The 25889-nt window shown below is 35.2% G+C and overlaps 1 protein-coding gene across 3 annotated transcripts in view; it reads right to left on the reverse strand.

Annotated features, from left to right (window-relative positions):
- The window catches only part of NCAPD3 (non-SMC condensin II complex subunit D3), a 70065-nt gene that overhangs the window by 35455 nt on the left and 8721 nt on the right, over positions 1-25889 (reverse strand). For all 3 annotated transcript variants that reach the window (XM_063092859.1, XM_063092858.1, XM_063092860.1), the window contains 11 exons: positions 20036-20220; positions 19206-19373; positions 19028-19089; positions 18749-18836; positions 16438-16571; positions 14859-14931; positions 13954-14079; positions 13566-13818; positions 13056-13112; positions 12723-12812; positions 296-369 (listed from right to left, as the gene is read on the reverse strand). In XM_063092859.1, the coding sequence (XP_062948929.1) occupies positions 296-369; positions 12723-12812; positions 13056-13112; positions 13566-13818; positions 13954-14079; positions 14859-14931; positions 16438-16571; positions 18749-18836; positions 19028-19089; positions 19206-19373; positions 20036-20220 (1310 nt within the window). The remainder of the gene's footprint in view (positions 1-295; positions 370-12722; positions 12813-13055; positions 13113-13565; positions 13819-13953; positions 14080-14858; positions 14932-16437; positions 16572-18748; positions 18837-19027; positions 19090-19205; positions 19374-20035; positions 20221-25889) is intronic.

Here is a 25889-nt window from a genome sequence, read left to right on the forward strand (position 1 = left end):
TTGAAATCCACCCATGGTCCTCAGGTTAAGAAATCCCTATTCTAAACAAAAGAAATTAAGGATATAAATTTGTGATTTTTAAAGAGCCAGCAAACTGGTGGAAAGCTTAAAAACAGATAATCTTTCAGTTCATTTATTCAATTTATATATAACAGGATCAGGATCAACAGTTAAGTAAAAAGCAATTTAAGTAATGAATACGGCCTGCGGGGTTTTAGAAATACTCCCTTGCATTTCCATGTTTTCAGTGCTTACAAAGGCAGCACATTAAGAGATGTGCAGGGAAGACAGGCACCTGCAGCGCAGACTTTCTGACATTGGTCTTCTCGTCCCTGACCCTCTTCCTCAGCATCGCCATGACACATCGCACTGTGGAGGAAACACAGAGTCGTCACTCTATGGAAGACCACACGGAGCCCAACCTTTCACTACACAAGGCCAAGAAGATGCACTCATCTCAAAGACTCCCTAACTGGTTTGTTCTAAATCCTAAGAAATCAGAGTAGGAAATGGTACAGAAAAAGAAGAAAATCTGATTAATTAGCTATTCAGTAGAAAGTGCATAAATTCTGGAAAATTTGGTTTTAAATCCTGGCTCCTACTTCTAAAATTCTGAATGAACTATTTAGCCCTTCTATCTTGTTTAGTTATAAAAAGAAATACCTAGCCCACAGGGTTGTTTTAAAGATTTGATAAGATAACATATAAGAGCAGCTTTAAAACTTTTCACTCAAAGGCCTCTTGTGAATTACATATTTTAATACGACTAGAAATTTAAACTGAAAATTATAAAAACACTTAATAATTCATTTTAAAATAGCAAGACGTAGCAAGATTATAAACAGCATTTTTAAATAAGAAATAACTATGTTTTCCAAAACAAACAAACAAAAAAAGTGAAAAGAATGGCATTATTTTACATTTTTGCAAACTCTTTACTGTCTGGCTTAATCTGTTTCTGCCTGCAATCTGTCACAATTTCATATATCATAAGACCTCTGGAAAATTCCAATTCACACTTCTGAGAAAATCAGAATGTGTAAGGTAAGTGATGTCTTGACGTTATTATGAATACAGTATTCACTTCGAGGACCCCTTGAAGGAGGCTTAACAACCCCTTGGGGCCTCCAAACCACACTTTAGAATTTGCTGGTATATAAGAAGGAACTTTAAGAAAATGAAATAGAGAATGGAAAAGAATAGAGAAAAATCAATGAAACCAAAAGTAGGTATTTTTAAAAGATCAACAAAACTAACAAACTTTAGCTAGACTGATCAAGAAAATAAGAAAGAAGATTAAAATTGCAAAATCGGGAATGAAAGAGGAGACATCAATACCAACCTTTCATAAATAGAAAGGATTACAAAGGAATACTATGAATTATTTTATGCCAACAAATTAAGTAACCTAGATGAAATGAACAAATTTCTAGAAAGATACAAACTACAGAAACTGACTTGAAAAAAAATCTGAATACAGCTATAACAAGTAAAGAGACTGAATTAGTAATCAAAAAACTCTCTCTCGCACACACGCACACGCCAAGGACCAGATGATTTCACTGGAGAATTACACCAAGTGTTAGAGAAAAAAAATGAACCCCAATCCTTCACAAACTCAAGAACAGAAGAGGACACTTCCCACCTCATAACAGTAGGCCAGTATCACCTTGTAGCAAAACCAGACAAAAACACCTCAAGGAAAAAAAAAGACCAATATCCTTTATGAATGTAGATACAAAAACTCTCAACAAAATATTAGAAAATCAAATCCAGAAAGTAACAAAAAGGATTATATACCATGCTTGCGATTTATCTCAGGAATGACACGTTGATTCCACATGTGAAGACCAATGTAAATTACACTGTAGTGATAGATTAAAGATCAAAACCACATGATCATCTCAATAAATGAAGAAAAAACATTGGTAAAATCCAATACCTTTCATGATAAAAACACTCAATAAACTTGGAATAGAAGGAAACTTCTCACACTGGTAAAGGTTATCCAAAAACCCCCACGGCTAGCATCACATTCAGTGGTGAAGACCAAAACCATTCCCTTTAAGTACAGAAAAGAGACAAGGATGTCTACTCTACTTATGCTCAGCATTGTACTAGAAATTCTAGCGAGGGCAAATGGGCAAGAAAAAGAAATAAAAAGTATCCAAATTGGAAAGAAAGAAGTAAAACTAACTCTATTCACAGATAACTTGATCTTATATACAGGAATTCTAAAGAACCACTAAAAAATCATTAGAGCTAGTAACAAGTTTAGCAAGGTTGAAGGATACAAGATCAATAATCAAACAATTATTTGTAAAAACTAACAATAAATAATTCAAAAATGAAACAGAGCAATTTCATTTATAATAACAAAAGGAATAAAATACTTAGGACTAAATTTAGAAAGTAAGAGTTGTTCACTAAAACTACAAAACATAATTGAAACAAATTAAAGATGTAAATAAATAAAAAGACACCTGGTGTTCATGGATTAGAGGACTTAACATGTTAAGACTGCAATACTCCCCAAATTGATCTACAGGTAAATCCATATCAAGATCCAGGATGGCTTTTTCAGCAGACCTGACAGCAATCCTAAAATTCATATGGAAATACAAGGGAACCAGAGAAGCCAAACAAATTTTGAAAAAGAACAAATACAGAAAACCCACACTTCCTGATTTCAAAACTTACTATTAAAGGAAACAAATATGTAAGCCCCAAATATGCCTCTTTGACATAAAAATTGTTTTGAGCCGAAGGCAAGTAAGCAGCAGCAGAGAGGAAAGGTTCTCCCTATCCTCCCCCTTTTTTCCCTAAGGGCAGGATACAAATTCTTCTTTCCTGACTCAGCCCAGAGACAGCCAGAGGAATCTGCATACATGCCTTACTTCATTATTTTCCTCCTATGTATGAGGAGTCTTCAAAAAGTTCATGGAAAATGTGCATTACTAAAAACCTATGCATGGAATACAAAATTTTTTTGCACCAAAATAAACTCATACTAACTTGTTATAATATGTCTAAGTAGGATCTAGTTTGAGGCCCCAGGAAGGATAAGACACCAGTTGGAAAAGAGCCCCTAGACTAGAGCAGCATGAATTCTGCTAAAATTGAAGAACAAATATCAAATTTATGGTGAAGATTGGGTGGAAGAATGATGAAATCATTGATGCTTTATGAAAAGTTCATGGAGACAATGCCCCCAAAGAAATCAGCAGTTTACAAATGAATAACTTGTTTGAAGAAGGGATGACACCATGTTGAAGACAAAGCCCACAGCAGCAGACCATCCACATCAACTTGTGAGGAAAAATTAATCTTGTCCATGCCCTAATGGAAGAGGGATGACAATTAACAGCAGAAACAGTAGCCAACACCACAGACATCTCAACTGGATCAGCTTACACAATTCAGTATGAAAAAATTACAGTTGAGGAAACTTTCCACTCTAAGGGTGAGAAAATGGATATACTCAGATCACCTGCAGACAAGAACAGAGCATTCTTTTTTAAAAATTTTTTATTTTAACTTCTCAATATACATTGTAGTAGATTTTTGTGACCCTTTACCCATTTCTCCTTCCCCCTTCCCTCTCTTCACTCCCCTCCACATAATATCTGTTCACTTGTCTTAAGGTCAAGGAATTGTTGTGATTGTTGTGTCTTCTTCCACCCCCAACCCTTTATTTGTTTGTGTTTATTTATTTACTTTTAGCTCCCACAAATAAGTGAGAATGTGGTATTTCTCTTTCTGTGCCAGACATGTTTCACTTAATACAATTTTCTCTAAGTCCACCCATGTTGTTGTGAATGGTAGTATTTCATTCTTTTTTACAGCACAGTAGAATTCCATTGTGTAGATATACCACAGTGTCTTATCTGATGATAGACATTTGGGCTGGTTCCAACTCTTGGCTATTGTAAATAGTGCTGCAATAAACACTGGAGTACAGGTGTCCTTTTGGCATAATGATTTCCATTCCTCTGCATATATTCCCAGCAGTGGAATAGCTGGGGCATATGGTAGATCTATTTGTAATTATTTGAGGAACCTCCATACCACTTTCCATAAAGGCTGCACCACTTTGCAGTCCCACCAACAGTATATGAGACTTCCTTTTTCTCCGCAAACTCACCAGCATTTATCATTCTCAGTCTTTTGAATATCAGCCATACTGACTGGAGTGAGATATCTCAAAGTGGTTTTGATGTGCATTTCCCGAATGCTGAATGATGTTGAGCATTTTTTCATGTGTCTGTTGGCCATTTGTATATCTTCTTTTGAGAAATGCCTATTCAACTCCTTTGCCCATTTTTTAATTGCGTTATTTGGTTTTTTGCTGTAAAGTTTTTTGAGTTCCTTGTATATTCTGGATATTAATCCTTTGTCAGATGTATATTTTCCAAATATCTTCTCCCACTGTCAGTTGTCTTTTCACTCTGTTGATTGTTTCTTTTGCTGTGCAGATTTTTAGTTTGATATAATCCTATTTGTTTATATTTCCTTTAGTTGACAGAGCTTTTGGGGTCATATTCATGAAGTCTGTACCGAATCATACTTCCTGGAGTTTTTCCCCTATATTTTTTAAAGGAGTTTTATTGCTTCAGGATGTATATTTAACTTTTTAATCCATTTTGAGTTGATTTTGGTATATGGTGACAGGTACAAGTCTAGTTTCATTCTTCTACATATGAATATCCAGTTTCCCCAGCACCATTTGCTGAAGAGGCAGTCTCTTCCCCAGTGTGTAGACTTGGTTCCTTTGCCAAAGATCAGATGGCTGTAGGTAGATGGGTTGATTTCTGGGTTCTCTATTCTCTTCCATTGATCCACGTATGTTTTTATGCCAGTACCATGCTGTTTTGGTTATTACAGCTCTGTAATATAGTTTAAAGCCAGGTAGTGTTATGCCTCCAGCTTTATTTTTTTTGCTCAGGATTGCTTTGGCTATGTTTGGTCTTTTGTCAATCCATATAAATGTCTGGATAGTTTTCTCCATTTCTGAGAAAAATGTCACTGGAATTTTGATGGGCCTTGCATTCAATCCGTAGATCACTTTGGGTAACATGGACATTTTCACAATGTTAGTTCTTCTGATCCAAGAGCATGGGATATCTTTCCATATTCTGTCCTCTTTAATTTTTCTCAACAGTGGTTTGTAGTTCTCTTTGTAGAGATTTATCACATCCTTGGTTAACTTTATTCCTAAGTATTCTCTTTTTTCGGTAGCTATTGTAAATGGGCTTAGCTTTCTTGCTTTCATTTTCTGCACGTTCACTGCTGGAGTATAGAAATGCTACTGATTTTTGTTTGTTGATTTTGTATCCTGCAATTTTGCTCAAATCATTTATCAACTCTAAGTTTTTTTGTAGAGGCTTTAAACTGTTCAATACATAGGATCATATCATCCACAAACAGGGACAGTCTGACTTCATCTTTTACAATCTGGATGCCCTTTATTTTCTTCTCTTCTCTGATTGCTCTGGCTAGTATTTCTAACACTACGTTGAATATGAGTGGTGAGAGTGGGCATCTTTGTCTAGTTCCTGTTCATTCAGGATGATATTGGCAGTGGGCTTATCATATACGGCTTTAATTGTGTTGAGATACTTTCCATCTATATCTAACTTGTAGAGAGTCTTTATCAGGAATGAATGTTGAATTTTGTCAATTGCTTTTTCAGCATATGTAGAGATGATCATATGGTTTTTCTCTTTCCTTTTATTGATGTGGTATATCACATTTATTGATTTGTGTATGTTGAATCAACCTTGCATCCCTGGGATGAATCCCACTTGACCATGGTGTGTAATTCTGTGTATGTGTTGCTGTATTCTGTTAGGTAGCATTTTATTGAGGATTTTTGCATCTATATTTATCAAGGATATTGGCCTGTAGTTTTCTATTTTTGATGTATCTTTGTCTGGTTTTGGTATCAGGGTGATGCTTGCCTCATAGAATGAGATTGGTAGAATGGCCTCTGTTTCAATCTTTTGGAATAGTTTGTAGAGAACTGGTATCTGTTACATTTCCCCCTGTGTAATGGAGATGTAAAAAAATTATTACTTGATTACTCAAAGCACTATGTTATGCATTGAGAAGCCCGGAAGGACTGCACTTCAGTAATTTCCACATTAGGAGGAGAAAGCTGAATGTGACAGCCCCGATTCAAAATTAGCTTCTCCCTTTTATTGTAAAGACAAGGAAGTTTCACAAGAAAATTCAGTTGATTTAATCATTACAAATAACACAAGGACATGGGCAGAGTTATGGCTAAGTATAGTTTTAACAATGGAAACTAGTCACATCAGTGAAATAAAGTGACATTCCATAATGCAATTTGCAAAAGGTTAAGTCGATCCACCAACAAAAGCTTGTTCTTAGCAAACACTTCCTTTTTCTACAGCAATTTCCTCAGTATGTTTACATAACAATCAAGTAACTTTCTCAATATATCAATTAGTAGGTTAACCTGCACCAAGGACATCTGCCCTTTGAGCCAGCAATTTTGCTGTGTTACAATTCTTTATCTACAACAGAGACTTTAGCCTGGGGAAAGTTTCCTGTCTTTTGCAAGCTTAACATTCCTATGTGTAATTTTAAAAAGTTCGGCTATACCTGAAACTACAGGGCTTTGGAAGCTAGGCCCTGTGAAATACATTTGCTTTATTAATCTTAGTACACTCCACAGGTATCAGTTCTTCTTTGCAGGTCTGGGAGAACTCTGCAGTGAACCCATCCAGTCCTGGACTTTTCTTTGTTGGGAGGCTTCTGATAACAGCTTCAAACTCTTTTATTGTTATTGGTCTGTTCAGATTTTCTATATCTTCTTGGCTCGGTTTTGGTAGTTTTTGTCCAGAAATTTATCCATTTCCTTCAGATTTTCAAATTTGATGGCATATAGTTGTTTATAGTAGTCCCTAATGATTCCTTGTATTTTTGAGGTATCAGTTGTAATATCACCTTTTTCATTTCTAATTTTTGTTATTTGGGTCTTCTCTCTTCTTAGCCTTACTAAAGGTTTGTCAATTTCATTTATCTCTTCAAAAAACCAACTTTTTGTTTCACTGATCTTTTGTATCATTTTTGGCGTTTCCATTTCATTTAGTTCTGCTCTGATATTAATTATTTCTTTCCACCTACTAACTTTGGGTTTGGATTGCTCTTGTTTTTCTAAGTTCTTTAAGGTGAAGTGTTAGGTTGTTTATTTGCCATCTTTCCATTCTTCTGAAGTAAGCATTTAATGTGATACACTTCCCCCTTAGTATTGCTTTTGCAGCATCCCAGAGGTTTTCGTATGATGTGTCATTGTTTTCATTAGTTTCAATAATTTTTTGATTTCCTGTTTAATTTCTTCTTGGACCCATATGTCATTAAGTAGAATGCTGTTTAATTTCCATGTGTTTGTATAGTTTCCAGAGCTTCGTTTGTTATTGATTTCTAATTTTAATCCTTTGTGATCTGAAAAAATACATGGAATAATTCCAATGTTTTTGAATTTGTTGAGACTTGCTTTGTGACCTAACATGTGTTTTATCCTGGAGAATGTTCCAAGTGCTGATGAGAAGAATGAATATTCTGAGGTTGTTGGATGGAATGTTCTATAGATATCTGCCAAGTCCAATTGGTCTAAAGTGTTGTTTAGATCTTGTGTTTCTTTATTGATTTTTTGCCTAGATGATCTGTCCAGTTTGACAGTGGGGTGTTCAGGTCCCCCGCTAGTATGGTGTTAGTGTCTATCTCATTCTTTAGATCTAATAGAGTTTGCTTTATAAATCTGGCTGCTCCGACATTGGGTGCATATATATTTGATTGTTATGTCTTCTTGATGGATAGATCCTTTTATCTTTATATAGTAGCCTTATTTTATCTGATAAAGAATAGTTACAGGTCATTTTTCATTTCTATTTGCATGGTATATCTTTTTCCATCCTTTCACTCTTAGTCTATGTGTGGCTATAAAGGTGAAGTGAGGAGTCTCTTGAAGGCAGTGTATTGTTGGGTCCATCTTTTTAATCCAGTCAGTCAGTCTGTGTCTTTTGAGTGGGGAATTTAGTCCCTTTAACATTTAGAGTTATTATTGAAAGGTGCTGGTTTACTCCTAGCATTTTATTGATTTTTGTTTAGGTGTTTTAAGTACCTTTTGTTCCTTTCTTTCTGATTTTCTGTTTGTTTTCTGTATTTGTTGGTTTCTTGGGGTGGTAGATAAACTATTTTTTCTCTTTATTGCTAGCATTTTTATTTTACTGATGGGTTTTGTTCTTTCTTGAGTATTTATGGCGGTGATGGTTGTTTTTCAGGTATCAAACCCAGTACTTCTTGAGAATTTCTTGTAAACCTGGTCATGTGGTAGTGAACTCCTGCAGTTTTTGTTTGCCAGAGAAATATACTATTTGTCCTTCATTTCGGAAGAATAGCCTTGCTGGGTAAAGTATTCTTGGCTGGCCATTTTTGTCCTTTAGTATTTTGAGTATATCATCCCATTCTTTTCTGGCTGTTAGGGGTTCTGATGAGAAGTCTGATGTTAGTCTGACTGGGGCTCCCATATAGGTGACTTGCCACTTCTCTCTTGCACCTTTTAAGATTCTCTCTTTGTCTTTTAGTTTTGCCAGTTTGCCTATAACATGTCTTGGAAAGGACCTTTTTGTGTTGAATATGTTTAGGGATCTTTGGGCCTCCTGAATCTGAAGATCTGTGACTTTCCCTATATCTGGAAAGTTTCTGCTATTATTTTGTTGAATATGTTTTCCAATGCCATTTCCTTTTTCCTACCTTTCAGGAATACCCATGATTCAGATATTTGAGCGCTTAACATTGTCTGTTATCTCTCTTAGATTTTCTTCAATTTTTAAAATTATTTTTTCTGGTCTGCCTGTGTTAATTCAAACAGTCTGTTTTCAAGGTCAGAAATTCTCTCTTCTGCTTGTTCTAGCCTCCTGGTTACTCTCTGCTGTGTTTTTTATTTCATTGAATGAATCCTTCAGTTCCAAAAGCTCTGCTACATTCTTTTTCAGGGCAATGATTTCTTTGTACATTTCTTCTTTCAGATCCTGTATATTTTTTCTCATTTCATCGTGTTGTCTGAGTTTTCTTGTACCTCATTTAGTTTCCTTAGAATTGTTGCTCTAAATTCTTTGTCAGTCATTTCAAGGACTTCCTGTTCTATAGGATCTAGAACTTGAGAGTTATTATTTTCCTTTAGTGGTGATGTACTTTCTTGATTTTTCATATTTCTGGTATCTTTCTTTTGGTGTTTAGTCATTGTGGCAGGGGGTATCACAGTCCACTCATTCCACCCTGATGTCTGGCCCGGGACCTGAAGGGACTGCCAATTCTGGGCAGCAGGAACTAGCCTGGGCTGGGGGTCCTGTGGCACCTGCCTGTTCTGGCACGGCTGGCTTAGGGTGTGTGGAACTGGTGGCTCTCAGCCTTCTCTGAGCAGTGGGGACTGGCTTGGGCTGGGGTCCCACAGTGCCTACTTGTTTCAGCATGGCTGATTTGAGGCATGTGGGCCCAGCAACTCTTGGGCCTCTCTAAGCGGTGGAGACGGACCTGGGCTGGCGGTCCAGTGGCTGCAGCATGGCTGACTTGAGGCGTCAAGAACTGAGCTTTCAATGGAAATTTTAAACAGGGGAATCAAGAATAAGGATGAAGAAATAGTCTTTCAAACAAATTGTGCTATGTCAATTGGACATTCACATGCAGAGAATAATGTTGGACCCCTGCACTATACCATATGCAAAAATTAACTCAAAATTGAGAAAAAATCTAAATGTGAGAGCTAAAACTATAAAAATCTTAGAAGTAAACATGGGAGTATATCTTTGTGACGTTGCATTAGGCAATAGTTTCTTAGCTATGACACCAAAAGCACAAATGAAAAAAGAAAAAGATAAATTGGACTTCACTGAAATTAAAATGTGCCTCAACGAACAGCAAGAAAGTGAAACAACAACCCACAGAGTGGGAGAAATATTTAAAAATTATATATCTGATAAGGGACTTGGATTCAGACTATATAAAGAACTCTTACAACTCAAAAATAAAAAGACAATCTAGTTAACAAGTGGGCAAAGGGCTTGAATAGACATTTCTCCACAGAAGACATGAAAATATGTTCCACATCATTACTCATCAGGGAAATGTAAAGCAAAACTGCAATGAGATATCACTTAATACGTACCAGGATGGGTTTAATAAAAAGGATAGACATAACAAGTGTTGGTAAGGATTTGGAGAAATAGGAAATTGTCATACATTGCTAGTGGGATTGTAAAATGGTATAGCTATTTTGGAAAATAATTTGGTGGTTCCTCAAAATGTTAAACATAGAGTTACGACATAATCCAGAAGTTCCACTCCTAGGTATATACTCAAAAAAAATGAAAATGTGTCCACACGAAAACATGTACAAAAATGTTCATAGCAGTATTGTTCATGATAGCAAAAAAGAAGACACAACCCAAATGTCCATCAACGGATTAATGTTTATACAAAATGTGGTATATCCATATAATGGAGTATTATTCAGCCATAAAAAACAATGAAGTATTAATACATGCTACAACATGGATGAACCTTGAAAACACTATGCTAAGAGAAAGAAGCCAGACACAAAAGTCCACATACTGTATGATTACATGTATGTGGAATGTCTAGAACAGGCAATTCTATAGGGACAAATAGCAAATTAGTGGCTCCTAGGTGGGGGGAACTAGGGAATAAGTTACACCTACTAATGGGTATACCCTTTCTTTTACAACTGATGAAAATGTTTTGAAATTAGATTGTACAATCTTCTGATTATATTAAGAAACACTGAATTATAGACTTTAAATAGTGAATTTTATGATATGTGAATTATATCTCAATTAAAAAGACACAAAGGAAGCTCTTGGTAAACTGTGTGGCATGTAATAACTATACAAATTTTTTAATGTATAATTAATGTCAACAGTATACGTCCTTTTAGTGTATCAGAAATAAGATAGGAATGTGGGATCTTTACATCTTCAAACTTTTATAATTTTAAAGCTTCTTTAAATCGACACAACTTGGTATTGGTTGGAAAAGTCTGCAACAGTAAACCCGTAACTTGCTAGGAGAAAGATTAGAGTCAAGACAAACATTCAGCATTTTTCCAGGTTAAGTTTTTCTACAAAATTTAGAGAATTTGTTTATTATAATTCAGTTATTGCTCTGAATTTGAATGATGCATGCTAATATCTAGCCTCACAACCTAATTCTATGCTGACATTTTAGGCTGCACCATAAGCTGTAGTCCTCCTCATGGCACTTTTCATACACCTCAGCACCTGTCTCACAGCATTACATATATACTAGGGTCTATAAAACATTTATACACACATGTATCTGCCTCTTCCACTGCTCCTTAAGAAATGGAACTATGTTTTATTAATGTCTGCATCTACAATACCTAGAACAGATTAGGTAGGAGGGACCAGATAAATATTTACCGAAAAAATTAATAAACCTAATTACATAATTAATCCTCTCCACAGACATTCTTATCTATCTGTCTATCATCTACCTACCTATTTTTTAAAATGACTTCTGTAAACATGACTTCCACAATCTTTCACAACAGCCCTCTGTGAAAGACAGAGAAGGTGTCAGGATTGGAAAATGACAGTCAGGTAGTCTTTCTGACATGCCCTAGGTCATGCAACTGTTTAGTAAAAGAGTTATTAGTACAAGAATTCTGACTGTCCTGCATTCCTAATATAGTTTTTTTCCCCACTATATTATACTATTGTCATATCATAGATAAAAAAGGAGCCAAAATGGGGGCTGGCCGGTTAGCTCAGTTGGTTAGAGCGTGGTGCTGCTAACACCAAGGTCCAGGGTTTGATCCCCGCACCAGCAGCTAAAAAAAAGGGAGCCCAGACAAGTAAACTGACCTTTCTCAAGCTCATACAGAGGGACAGAGACAAATCTGAGAGTAGGCCCCAGGTCTGTCTAATAACTAGTCAAGGTTTGTTTTTTCCCTCCTGATCCACATTACACTTAAACATCTCCAACAAGTCAGCAAAAGATTCAGCATTAACTGTGTTCAGAATCCTGTGCTGGCCCACAGGAGAAAGGCCCTCATAACCACTATATACCATATGTATGACCCATTAAAAAATGGTTCATACTGCTGGTGAAGAGAGACTATAATCTAAATTCTCAATTGTCTTTTCAGTGGAAGCTTGGACTCAACAGTCCCCTACCATGTATTATAAGTGGATTCTTGGATCGCTTATTTAGTCAACATGACAAGGTGGCAAAAGTGACAAAGAATAAATAACAGGAACAAGATTGGGTATGGTTCATCTTTTCCCCTTTCTTGTGATTACTTTTCCCCAAACACATATTTAATCTCTACTGCACTTTCCTCAGATACTCATCCTTTTTAGATTAGCAATCCCTAGAGTTCATAATTGACTTTAATAAGAAAATTAAAGATTTGCTAATATTCTCTTAAGTGTTACAGGTACACTGGGGTTCAGTGCATGATAGCTGGAATGTGGCTTATTCTTTACCTTAAAATATACCCTAGTTCAAGGACATCAAGTAAAGATATGAGAGATATTACTCCATTAACAACAACAACAAAAGTCTCAGTTCTTAAGGGTGAATTGTAGACTTTACTTATGGTTGTCTGAAATCCAATAGTATCACCCATCTGATAGCTATAAAATGTGACATACCCTGAGATCCAGCTGTTTCACCACTGTTGTCCACGTTAACCTCCCCTGAGGGTTCAGAAGGGTTAAGTGTCTGCCTTTGATATGAAAAAGCTTAAAAAAACAGAAAGACAGTCATTAAGGTAAAAATGTGCTACACTTTTAATAACATAAGCATGGCATGTTACTCATTTTAGTTACCTAATTATTATTAAATGAATTTCAGCTTTTTTTATCATTAAAGAAGTGCAATATTAAAATAGGTAAATATGGAGGTACAAAAAACTTTTCAAAGGTTCAGCACGTCTTTAAAAGACAATTAATTATTCAATATATGAAAATATATTGGTCCATTACCTGATGAACTTCTCAGTAAGGTATTAGGCTGACTCTCTATTCCTGAAACTGTAGGACCTAAAAACAAGCAGATAAATAAGAGGGTGAAAATCATAGCATCATAAACTCTGAGTAAATATACACAGAGGAATCAAAATCAAGATAATTCGGCCTAAAGACAAGGCAGATTCTCAATTGCTGACAATTGATAATGTCCTCCTTGCACTTGAAATGGATATTAGCCCCAATACAGGCAATGTCCAACGGTGCAAAGTAATGGCAAAGGTAGCCAGCAATTTCACCTATAAAATACGAATATTTGAAATACTCAGAAAGCCTTTCAAATATATAAAGCTTGCCTACTTAGAAAGTTATGTGACAATAAAATATACTGAAAATGGTCTATGAGGGTAAAAATACATCACACCATATCTATTATTTTTGCCACAATGAAGAATGATTCCCTTGCAGTCAGTCCCTTTCTTGACAAGCACGAGGTCAGTTTCATTTCACCTTGGCCACCATACTTACTTGTAATGAGGAGTTCCAGTATACTCTCTGATGCTTTGGTAACAGAGAACTCCAGACAATGTGCAAAGCTGGACAGTGCCTTGCTGCGGACAGTAGGTGCCTTGTCTAAACAACGGTCAAACATAATTTCCTGCACCAAAAACTTATGCTTTAAGAACTTCTGATGCTCCAGGGAGAAAGAGTCATTCACTTCTCTTTCAGGCAGTTCTAACAGGGCTAAGACGACATCAAGAGTAAACACCCTGTGTGGGATCTGGGAAGGCAACATCACAAAAATCGCCATCAGACAGGAATAAGAACCAAACAGCCCTTGCCTGCATTCAGATCTGGCCATCATTACAAGTTTGCAGAACCAGGACCCAAGATTTTACACAGCTGTATCTCCTACCTTGGAACTTCGTGAATATCTGTAAAGCCAGGCAATGAATGTAGCATATTCCCTGCAAGGAAGTTTACTGAGCAGCTGGACCAGGGACTGGGCTGCAGAGGTCCGATACTCTGATTTATCTATCACCTGAAACTCAAAGAGAAACTCTACAGCCAATATCCTCCTCAGGACAACCGAGACACATGTTGTCACGCAAACTGAAAATTAGTGAGTGTAACTAGTTCAATAATCTTTAAATGTTAGGTAAATGACGAACAAATTTTAGGTTTTAGACCCCTTTGAAAACTAACCTATAAGAAATCTATAAGCCCTCTCAGAAAAATGCATGTACAAACTCATCATACAATATCAGAGAGTTTATGGACCCCTAAGGTGCATAGGATTCTAATTAAGAATGATTTGTCTAAATGGTTATAAAACTTTAAGAGATAATCATGGAAATTTGAACACTGACTGGATATCTGATAATATTAAGAAATTACTGTGTATATTTTTTAGGTGTGTTAATACTTTATAGTTATGTTCTTGAGGATTTTTCATCCTTTAGAGATACATACAGAAATATGCAGGAAAGGATATGATAGAATTTGCTTCCCCCCAAAAAAATAATCCAGTGTGCATATGTGTTGGGGGAAGTGGGCTGGGGAATAAATGACACAAAATTGTTGAAGATGGGTAATAGGTGTGTGGTGATTATCACCCTATTCTCCCTGTTTCTGTGTATGTTTGACATTTTACAAAATAAAAAGTTTATTTTTTTAAAGAAAAAACAACGATAGTCAGTAATATAGGCTCATTCCTAAGAACAGATATACACACACACATGCATTTATCTTCACATATGTTATACACTTATTTTTTATTATTATTATTATTATTATTATTATTACTAAAGCAAACACTACCTTGGCACAGATGTGCTGCAGTAAGACGCGAAGGACTGGGAATACACTTTCCTTTAGTTCATCCACAAGTGAGCTATTTAAAAGAAAAACACATCCACTGTCTATAATATACCCATTATTACAACAAAATGACAATTTTCCTTGACTCTGTCCTCAAAAACCATTATTCCTATATTTCAGAAATCATTAATATTAAAATCTACCTCCATATTATAAGAATTATTTCAGTAGAATAAAGAGTAAAGATATAACGTGTCATGATAGAAAACTTTTAAGTACTTCCTATACACGGTGTTACAGAGCTGTCACTGAGTGACCAAATCATCAGGTAAGAGCAAACTGCAATCTTCATAGTACTGTTTTGATTACTTATTAAATTTCATATTAAAATGTAAAATATATCCTTTTGGGGTAAATGTAAAAGTAGACTAAGATACAATACCACCTTGTGGTAGTTCAATGAAATGTTGCTACTTTAATGTATTTTTGTAACATTACTTATCTAAAATTTAACCCAAGAATAAATTAAGACTAGTGCCCAGACCTGATCCACTTTTAGACCTAAGTTTATTTGTACCATTATATGAATTTTACTGCTATTGGCAATAAGATGAACTCTCATGGAAAAACCAAAGCAACAGTGCCTCCACTTAAAACATTTTAATTATTTAGTGTTTAAAAAAATCCTTAGCAAGAGACATTTGTTCAGTGACCAGCTGACATCATCCACACCCCATGTCTCCAAGCACAACGCATTCTGTGTATACCTGCAGGTATGTACACACTCACATGTACATACTTACCATTTATCTGCACCACCTCCACACTGCATGCCAAATATTCAGTAAAGGAAGGAAAGAAAAGCCAACAACACAGCAATCGTGTCTTTCCCAATAAAGCTGAAACATGGGACTTTTTAAGTAAGGTTGAGTGACTCATGAAGGAAAAAGTAGTCTATCAATTAATGATAAGGAAGTAAAAAACAATTTAATTCTTTCCTTCAGGAAGTATTTTCTGTAGGGAAAGGGGAACAGAAAAGTGAGAAGAAACAAGAAGAAAGTGACAAGAACAAAAGCAAAGAGAAGCAAAGTAGAAAGAAATGGAAAAGAGAAAGAAGAGGTTGACTTGTTGGAGTGGTAACCCCCTGAAGCAAATGATAACAGAGGCTAATTAGTACATCCATTATCTTAATCATTTCCAATGAACACATGTATGAAATATGCTGTACCTCATAAATTTGAACAATTAAAAACTAAAAAAAAAAAAAAAAAGGAGAGGCAATTAACTATGCCTTCTCAGAGGCTGCCATCACAGGCTGGATGGAATCGAGCTGGAGGCTGGCTGTGGCCCATGCATTGCAGATTCCTTGTCTCTTCAACATGCCCCAGTGCAGAGGCTTCCAACAGTGACACAGACCAAATGAACCAGATCAGCTGTGAAGTGCTATATTTCGACCCCCAAAACCATCACCAGGCTAGAATTTCTAATTCCACAGTTGTCAGAAATCTTGGTTAACATAAGGCTCGGATGACTGAGGGAGAGTGATAAAGAGTAAGAATTCAAAATTTGGGTGCTTCACCTGATAAACCGGACTGCCTGGTTTCTACAACTGATGACTTGTGAAGTAATAGAAAGGGGGCCGCGATGGGATCCTTCACCTACTTCTAACATTAATATTACATTTAGCATTTGATGGAAAACACAACTGATAACCTAGAAGAGAAAAGAAAATTCAATTTAAAACCATGATGCAGACTATAATAAACCAGTTCAAGCCACCTGAAGACAAGTCGGTTTAACAATTTCTGGTTGAACACTAGCAATGTATTTCTTGGATGATTACCAAGTATTCAATAAGAGCACAATGTAAACAGTTGGAAGAACTGCTTATAGATAACAATGAGATCACCTAGTTTCTCTCCTACAACTCCACATATTATAACACAGAATTTAGGGCAAATAGAGAATTAATAGTTATTTATAAATGGCAAAGAATGCTATTAATATTCCCCTATTTTAAAAAGGGGAAGAATAATATCTTACACTTGAATTTTACCTGAAGTTTACAAAGCACCTTCTAATATATTATCTTAGACAATTTATTCAGCTGATTAATTCACTCATCCAATAAATAAAACAATAACTGAAAACCAAGTATGTGGTAGGTATTGTATTAAGTCTTTTCATATATCTAACTACATTTTACTACACTTAATTCTAGGCCTCATGACAACTCCATGAAGTAAACTGGACAAGTATAATTTCCATTTTACAGATAATAAAAGAGACTCCAAAGGTGGATTGTCCAAAATCAAGTGTTTAAAAGTCTGTCTAAAACCAGGGTTGTCTAACATCAAGTCAGTACTCTCACAATTAAAAAATACATCTTTAGAGACACAGTGCATCTGAAAGGATGAATTTTCTCATCTATTTTATCTTTTAAAATGTTAGAAAGGGCACAGAAATTGAAAGCATTGCTGTGAGTTCTATAATATCCTTATTTCAAGCACACAGAAATGATCAAGATATAATAAACTATAAAATATTAAATGTTACCTAAACAGGCATTGCGCTCAGCATTTGATGTGCTTAATTTCACTTAATCATGTGAAAAATCTGTGAGGATGGTAAGACTTTACCTTTTTTGTCAAGATCCAAAATATGAGGTTTTCACAAGGTCAAGTAACTCATACAAGGAAACACAGCTAGTAAGTGGTGGAGCCAGAACTTGAATGCAGATGTGCAAAAAAAAAAAAAATAAATAAAAATAAAAATAAAAAAAAATAAAAAAAAAAAAAAAACAGATGTGCAAAACCCCAAGTACCCCCAAAACGTGCTTAACAACTACTTAATGTCTCTGCAAATTAACTGTGTCACAGCCACCAAAAGCCACATGACCTTGGTCCACCACATTTTTTGTGAAAGCTTGTTTTACTAATAACATGTAAGTTCAGTAACACCGTAATCCATGAACACCCCTAACTCCAATGTTTATAGTAGTGATAATATTAAAATAACTTGGGAGGCAGGGGTAGGTGGGGCAAAATCCAGATACCAATGCTAACCAGGAATGATAAACCACAAAATTTCTATGCATATTGCCATGGGTTGAATGTCCCCCCAAAACTTAATTCCCATCGTAACTGTTGAGGGTGGGAAATCCTATTATGGTAATTGAAAGGTGGAGCCTTGAAGAGGTGATTAGATTGTAGGACCATGCCATAGTGAAAAGATTTAATAATAGCTGTCAGGGGTGTGGATCTGAGAGAGTGAATGAGGAGTTCCCTCTCTCTGCTCCACCACTTTTGCAATGCTCTGCTGACACCGTTGCCACCACCAAGGCTCTTACCCAATGTGTTCCCTGGACTTTGGACTTCCCAGCCTGAAAAACTAAGCAATAAATTTTGTTTTCTCTATAAAATACCCAGTTCCATATATTTTCTTACAAGCAACGGAAACAGACTAATACAAATGTCAACTAAAATCATACAAATATTAATAGAAATACCGAAGCACATGTGAATTGCCAAGGGAAAGTTGAAAATTCCATGACTGTCTATTCCTTTTAGAATGATTTGGTGAATATTTCTATAAAAGTAACTGTTGAGCAGCTTATCTATTCTTCCTACTTAATTGATACTGGAACCGTTTACGCTGTCTGAAACCTAATAATAATTTGCTGCAGCCACCAAATATTTGGATATAAACTTGGCAATAAAGAGTAGACAGCAAATAGTGATACTTTTTATTATACAAATGATCTAAGGTCATGAAAATGACCTAGTAAGTTAAAATGGGCATTACCTCAAATGCTTTTAACATTTTTCCATTGTGTGGTTCACCTGCTGTCAATTCAACTAGTAACTAAGTTAGATATTAATATCCCTTACCTTATCTCCTTCTCCATGAATTGGGGAGCACAGCAAATATAATCCATGATAGGCCAGTTCTGGTACGTATTTTGCTTGGTTAAGGTTTCTAAAGAAAAAAGGCAAAACATTAGTTAATGGATATGATTTTATTTGGAATACTCCTTAACCTATAAGCCATATTTAAATAAACAAATTCTACCTGTGTGCCAATTAGGATAAAATGCCATTTATATTTCTGCTGAAGCAAAACTATTACACCATACCTAATTTTTAGCACTGAAAGATTTAATGGCTCACCTGGCTTGTGTAACATGAAATTCGTGAAGTACTGGCTCAAAATTAGTTAATGAAACAAAGACCTGGAAAACAGATACCAAGAAAAGGCCTGATTTTTCCTAATCATTAAGTATTAATATTCTATAGCCATACTCTATGCCTTTGAAGTTACCGCAAGGTTCCCAGAATTTTCACTCACCTCTATACAATTCTGTACACACTGTGGCTTTTCTTTCAGGGAAAACTTGGGCAGAAGCCTTAAAAAATTCTTCAAAAGGTAAAAGATGGCATCTCGAATTTGAGAAAGGTCCCGGGCAGAAAAATAAATATTCTCTTCATCTTCTTGTTCTTCTATAATTTCATCCATCTAGATTATGAAGAAATGTACAAGTGACTGTGCAATGATGCCCAATATTTGTTCTATGGTTTTCAATTTACCCAAAACAAGTTGAGTTAACCTCCAGGTTAATAGCTGAGTCACTGAGTTGGCATGATTTTCACCAGGCCCCTTGACTGTTCTAGGTCTCCACGGCCACAGCGGCAAATCATTGGACTAGATGACAGCTACAGCAGTTTCTAGCTCTGCTTTTTTCTGTCAGTGAGAATTCCTGCATCTCTTAGAAGTTTTGATGTTAATGAATCTCTACCATCCTACCTTGTCACACAAGAATGTGGAATTAATGCCATTCTATTACACTGTTATGGACATGAGCCATCAGGATACTTCAAAACCCTCCCACCCCCCACCCCCTAACAATAAGATAATGTGGCAAATATACCAGTTAGCATGTTGTCAAGCACACCTGAGAAGATTAGGAGATTGGAAAGCTGGCAAGGCAGAAACGTGCTCTCAGTAGTATAAAAAGCCCAAGAGGCAACTTAAAGTTGTATTGAATAGCTGATGATAGTTTATGACCTTTTGGTTATTAAGCATGATGCCTGAAACCATGTTTAATATAAAGTCAATCCTTAAATAAAATAATTCATGTGTTGGTATGGATATGTTTTATTATTCCTTTTACATCTTACCTCAATATCCTCTTTCCTGGGTGGCTTTCCTCTTTTTCTGTTCCCCCTCAAATTAGCCTGAGAGCTCTTAGGCTGTTCTTTCTTTCTCTTCCGATTCAAGTTAGATTCCTGAGGCCAGCTCTTCTTTAGAGTCTGAACGCACTTGTCAAACATCACTGGGTGGAATACTTGATTGGCTACACTGCCTAGTCATAAAGAATAAAGAGTAAGCAGGTTAGATTTAATTATCTTGAAATAAGTCGGTAACAACACATGAAAAATTAAAAACCAGAAAACAGGCTGAATTTTTCACTAATTTTAAATAACAATGAATCTTTAGCAAAAGAGTACTGCTTTCAACTTCAGCCTTAGGGCTGAATGAGAAATAAATAGCAAGATTTCCACATCTGGCCATGATGAAGTAACTGGTTTTACACTTGCCTTCCTGCCATACGCAACTATAAAACTGGACAAAAATTTATAAAATAATGATTTGAAGACATTGGGCAACAGGCAGCATAAGAAAAGCAACCCCTGAGAAAAGAGAAACTAAGATAAACCCTTAAACTGCCCTATTTTGTATCTAGAGGTAATTTCTGGACAACAGCGGAGCAATGGTGAATCTAAGCAGATTATGATGGTCTTAAATTGAAAAATCAGAGTCAGAAATCAGAGTCAGAAAGGTGGAGGCAGCTGGAACTTATGGAACAGAGTACTAGAGGAGAAGAAACTACATAGAAAAAGAGCTGAAATCTGCATAGGACTGAATATAATCTATGCACACACTGGGCAAAATTTAATCATGGTGGGCAAAAAACCATTTCCAAGGAACTAGAAGATAAATTATTTTCACAACTGACACAGGGCTGAGACACCTTTGAGTTTCTGTCCAGTCAGAGTGGAGAGCCCTTGTTAAACTCCTGGAGCATTTAGTAGAGACCTCAGAAGAAACACATCTTAAAAGAAGGGCTAATCTAGACATAAAGGCTACTTTATATCTACCCTAACAAAGCTTTAAAACAAGCCTTGAAAAGATCAAGTTAATCCACCAACAGCTGCCTATCATAAAACACACTTTAACACTATTTAAGGAAAAACACAAAATCCAGATACTCAACAACCTAACATTCCAAATCTCCCGCATCTGATAAAAAATTTACTGGGCCTACTAATAAGCAGGAAAACATGCCTCGTGATGAGAAGAAAAATCAGTCAATGAAAACAGTGCAAGAAACAACAGAGATAATGGAACTAGGTGACAACAACCTGAAAGCAGGTATTATAAATAAGCTCAAGAATTAAAAGTAAAACATTAACATAACAAAAAGAGAAATGAAAAAAATTTTCAAGAATCAAATGAAACTTCCCTGATCTGAAAAAGAAACATTAACTGGATGGGTTTAACAGTAGATCAGACATAACAAAAACAAAGATAAGTAAACTCGAAGATACAGCAGAAGCACAGAAACAAAAAAATTAATAAAGACACAGTGACCTGTGGGAAAATATCATGCAGTCTGATGTGAGTAATAAATAACCTGTGAGTAATTGAAGCCCCAGAAGAAAGGGGAGGTAAAAAAATATTTAAAGGAATAATGACTGAAAAATTTCCAGATTTGCTGAAAACTATAAATACACATATCCAAGAAGCTCAATGAACCCAACAATGATAAACAAAAAGGAACTCACACCAAAACACAGACAACTTAATCACACCGCTGAAACAAAAAAGAGAAAATTCTTAAAAGTACCAGACTATTAAAAAAACAAACAAACAAATAAAAAACTGAAAAACCAAAAACCAAAAGACACAAAACATATAGAGGAATAATGTTAAGAATCACACAGACACCTCTTCAAAAACAGTGTAAACCAGAAGACAATGAAACAAAAGCATGAAAGAAAAAAAAAAAAACCCTGTCAACCTAGAATTCTACATTCAACAAAAACAATTCTTGAAGGTGGAATAAAGAAATTTCATATAATCAAAACCCAAGAGAGCTGATGGCTGGCAAACCTGTACTACAAGAAATATTTTTAAAAATTATTCAGGCTGAAGGAAAATTATATGAAATCTTTTAAATATAAATGTTTTTTTGTTTTCTAAAAAATTCTATAGAAGACATTTAAAGGAGAAATTTAAACAATTGTAAGATTTATAACATGTAGGAATAAAATATATAACTACACACAAAAAAGAGGAGGGGAGTAAGAAAATATACTATTTTAAGATTCTTACATCATACATAAATTGGTGGAATATTATCTGAAAGTAAACTGTTAAAAGGGCTTATTGCATACACAAAGCAAGCACTTAAAACATACAAATACATGCAATGAAGTAGAAGCAATAAGCCAAAAGAAGAGATAACATAAGATACTAGAAAAATATTTAATCCAAAAAAAAGTCAGAAAGAAGGAAAAATGGAACAAAAAAACAGATGGGACAAATGGAAAATAAACAGTAAGATGGCAGAAATCCAACCATATTGATAATTACATTAAGTGTAATTATCTAAACAGTTCGAACACTTCAATATAAAGGCAAACATTGTTAGAATGGATAAAGAGCATGACCCAATGATAGGTGGTCTACAAGAAACCTTTTAAACGTAAAGACATAAATCAGTTAAAAATAACAGCATCAAAAGTGATGTACCAACCAAGGACAAATCACAAGATAGTTATAATGGTTATCTTAATATCAGACAAAAGTAGACTTCAGGACAAGGAATATAACCAAACAGGGACATAACATAGTACTAAAAGGACCAATTCATCAAGAAGACATGACTATCATAATATGTTTGTATCTGTTAGACTTTCAAAATACCTTAAGTTAGAACTGACAGAATTGAAAGGAAAAATAAATTTACTATTACACTTAGAAATTTCAATACTCTTCTCTCAATAATTGATAGAACAAATAAATAAAATATCAGGAAGCCTGTAAAAGAATTGAACAACATTTATAACCAACCTGACCTAATTGACATTTATAGAATACTACTAGATCTAACAAAGGCAGAATATACATTCTGTTCAAGTGCAAATAGAAAATTCACCAAGTCAGCCACTGTGCTGTGCCATTAAAAAAAAAACTCAATAATTTAAAAGTGTTGTAATCATACAAAGTACATGCTCTAATCCCAATATTATTTTCAAAAATCAATTACAATAAGATTCCAGGAAGTCTTCAAATATTTGGAAACTGAACACACTACTAAACAACTCAGAGGTGTAAGAAGAAATCACAAAAAAAATTAGAAAATCACTTTGGCCTGAATGATAATGAAACATATCATCAAAATGTGTGGGATGCAGATAAAGCAGTATTTAGAGGGAAATTTACAGCCTTAAATTAGAAACAAAGAAAAGCAGATGAGAACAAAGATCTAAGCATCCATCTTAAGAAGTCAGAATAAGAACAAGTTAAACCCAAAGAAAGAAGGAAAGAAATATAATTGAAATAAGACCAGAAATCATCAAAATCAGAAATAGACAAGCAATAGAGTATAATCAATAACATCAGAAGCAGGTTCTTCAAAATGATCAATAGAATTAATAAACCTCTATTTAGACTGACCAAGAAAAAAGTGAAAAAATATAAATTACCAACATTAGGCATGAAAGAGGAAATATCACTACAGATTCTACAAACATAAAACTTCTTTCAAAAAAAAAAAAAAAAAACCTCCAGGTCCAGAGGTTTCACTAGTGAATTCCACCAAAACTCCAGGGAAAAAAGAAAAACAATTCTTCACAAACTCTTCCAAAATAAAGAAGAGGAGGGAATACTATGTTACTCCTCCAATGAAACTGGTAATAACCAGATACTCAAACCAGACAAAGACATCTCACAAAAAGAACACCCTTATGAATACAGATGCAAAAATCTTCAACAAAATATTGGCAAACTGAATCTAACAACATATAAAAAGGATTATACACCATGACCAAGGTCATGCAAAATTGGTTTAACATACGAAAAGCAACCAATGTAATACACTATACTATTAGAATAACAAAACAAAACAAAACACATGATTACCTCATAGATGCAGAAAAGCAAATGACAAAATCTACCACTCTTTCATAACAAAACACTCAATAAGCTAGGAGTAATAACTTGACAAAGATCATCCTGAAAAAACCCAGTTAACATCATACTTAAAGGCAAAAGACTGAAATCAGGAACAGGACAAGAATGCCCACTCTCTCCACTTCTATTCAACATTGTATTGGAGGTTCTAGCCAGGGCAATTAGGCAAGAAAAATAAACAAAAGTTATCCAGATTGGAAAGAAAGAAGTAAAAGTATGTCTATTCACAGATGATATGATCTTATATATAGAAAATCCTATTAGAACCAATAAATGAGTTCAGCAAGGTGGAAGGATACAAGATCCATAATCAAAAATCAATTGTACTTCTATACACTACCAATAAACAACCTGAAAATGAAATTTAAAAAACAGTTTCATTTATAATAGCATCAAAAACAATAAAATACAAGGGTTGGCCAGTTAGCTCAGTTGGTGTTGATAATACCAAGGTCAAGGGTTTGAATCCCCATACTGGCCACCCACCAAAAAAAAAAAATACTGAAAACAAATTTTAAAAGAAAATCCAAGAGTTGTACATTGAAAATCACAAAACATCACTGAAACAAATGAAAGAACTAAAATAAATGAAAAGATATCCTGTGTTCATGGATTGAAAGACAATGTTGTTAAGAAGGCAATACTCCCCAAATTGATCTACAGATTCAACGCAATTTCTGTAAAAATTCCAGCTGCTTTTTTTGGGCAGTTCACATGAAAATGCAAGGAGCCCAGAACAGCCAAAACAATTTTGAAAAAGAAGGACATACTGTGATTGAATATTAAGTATCAACAGCATCTCAACCATAATACAGAAACATTTAGAAGCAGAGGTAATTAGCAAGAATACAGCTTGCTGGAAAGCTGCAAGTGGCCCACATAATTAGTAACAGCCGCCTTTTTGCTCTGGCATGAATTTCAACCTTAATCACAAAGAAATGCATTCGGCAAGGGAGGAGAAGAGTGAAACTTGGTTCCTAAAACCAACACTTTTCTGAGAGAGAGCCCAGTTATAACTGAGATACTGCCTAGCAACACAGTTCTTTAGGAGCTTATTTCCAAAATCATTATGGAAGCATTAACAATAACACAAATCAGTGTTCCCAAATCATACTGAATAAATCCTTAACATTACAAATGCATTTATATAAGCAATGGCAAGCAGCAAGCTGACTAATCTTGTGATTTTCTTTTCCATATGAACTCTGGATTCTCTAGCTTGATCACTGTGTTTCACTCCCTCTTGCCTTGGGTTAGGGGTAGGGAGGAGAATGGACTTCTCACTGCCCACAGCAGTGACACAGCCACCTAAGTGCTATGACAATAAAGGAACTAGAACAGGGCTCATAAATAGATTCCTTTTTGGTGCTTTGCTTCATCCAGTATTACTAGTTACTCTCATGCTTTCTTGATTAGAATGGTTTTAACCTGTTTTTCAACACCCACATAGGAGAGAGATAACACAGTGACTCCTCACAGCAGTTTTTATTAATCTGCACAGGGAGTCAGGAGAAGAGAGGACAATATTAGAATTTTATACTGGGGTGGGATGGGAGTGGAGTTGTCACAGTTTAGAAACATTCTCCCTCCAGCCTTATCCCTCTCAGATTACTTGTATTAGGTTACAGACACAGTATAAGTTCAGAAAACAAATACATGTAAAGAAACATAGACTTGCTCTCATTTAATCCTCCGAACAACTCTATGAGATCGGTTATCACTGCCCCATTTTATAAGTGAAGTAACAAAGTATAAGAATTGAAAACAATGTAG

Source organism: Cynocephalus volans, chromosome 4 (assembly GCF_027409185.1).
Source record: "Cynocephalus volans isolate mCynVol1 chromosome 4, mCynVol1.pri, whole genome shotgun sequence".
Classification (NCBI taxonomy): domain Eukaryota; kingdom Metazoa; phylum Chordata; class Mammalia; order Dermoptera; family Cynocephalidae; genus Cynocephalus; species Cynocephalus volans.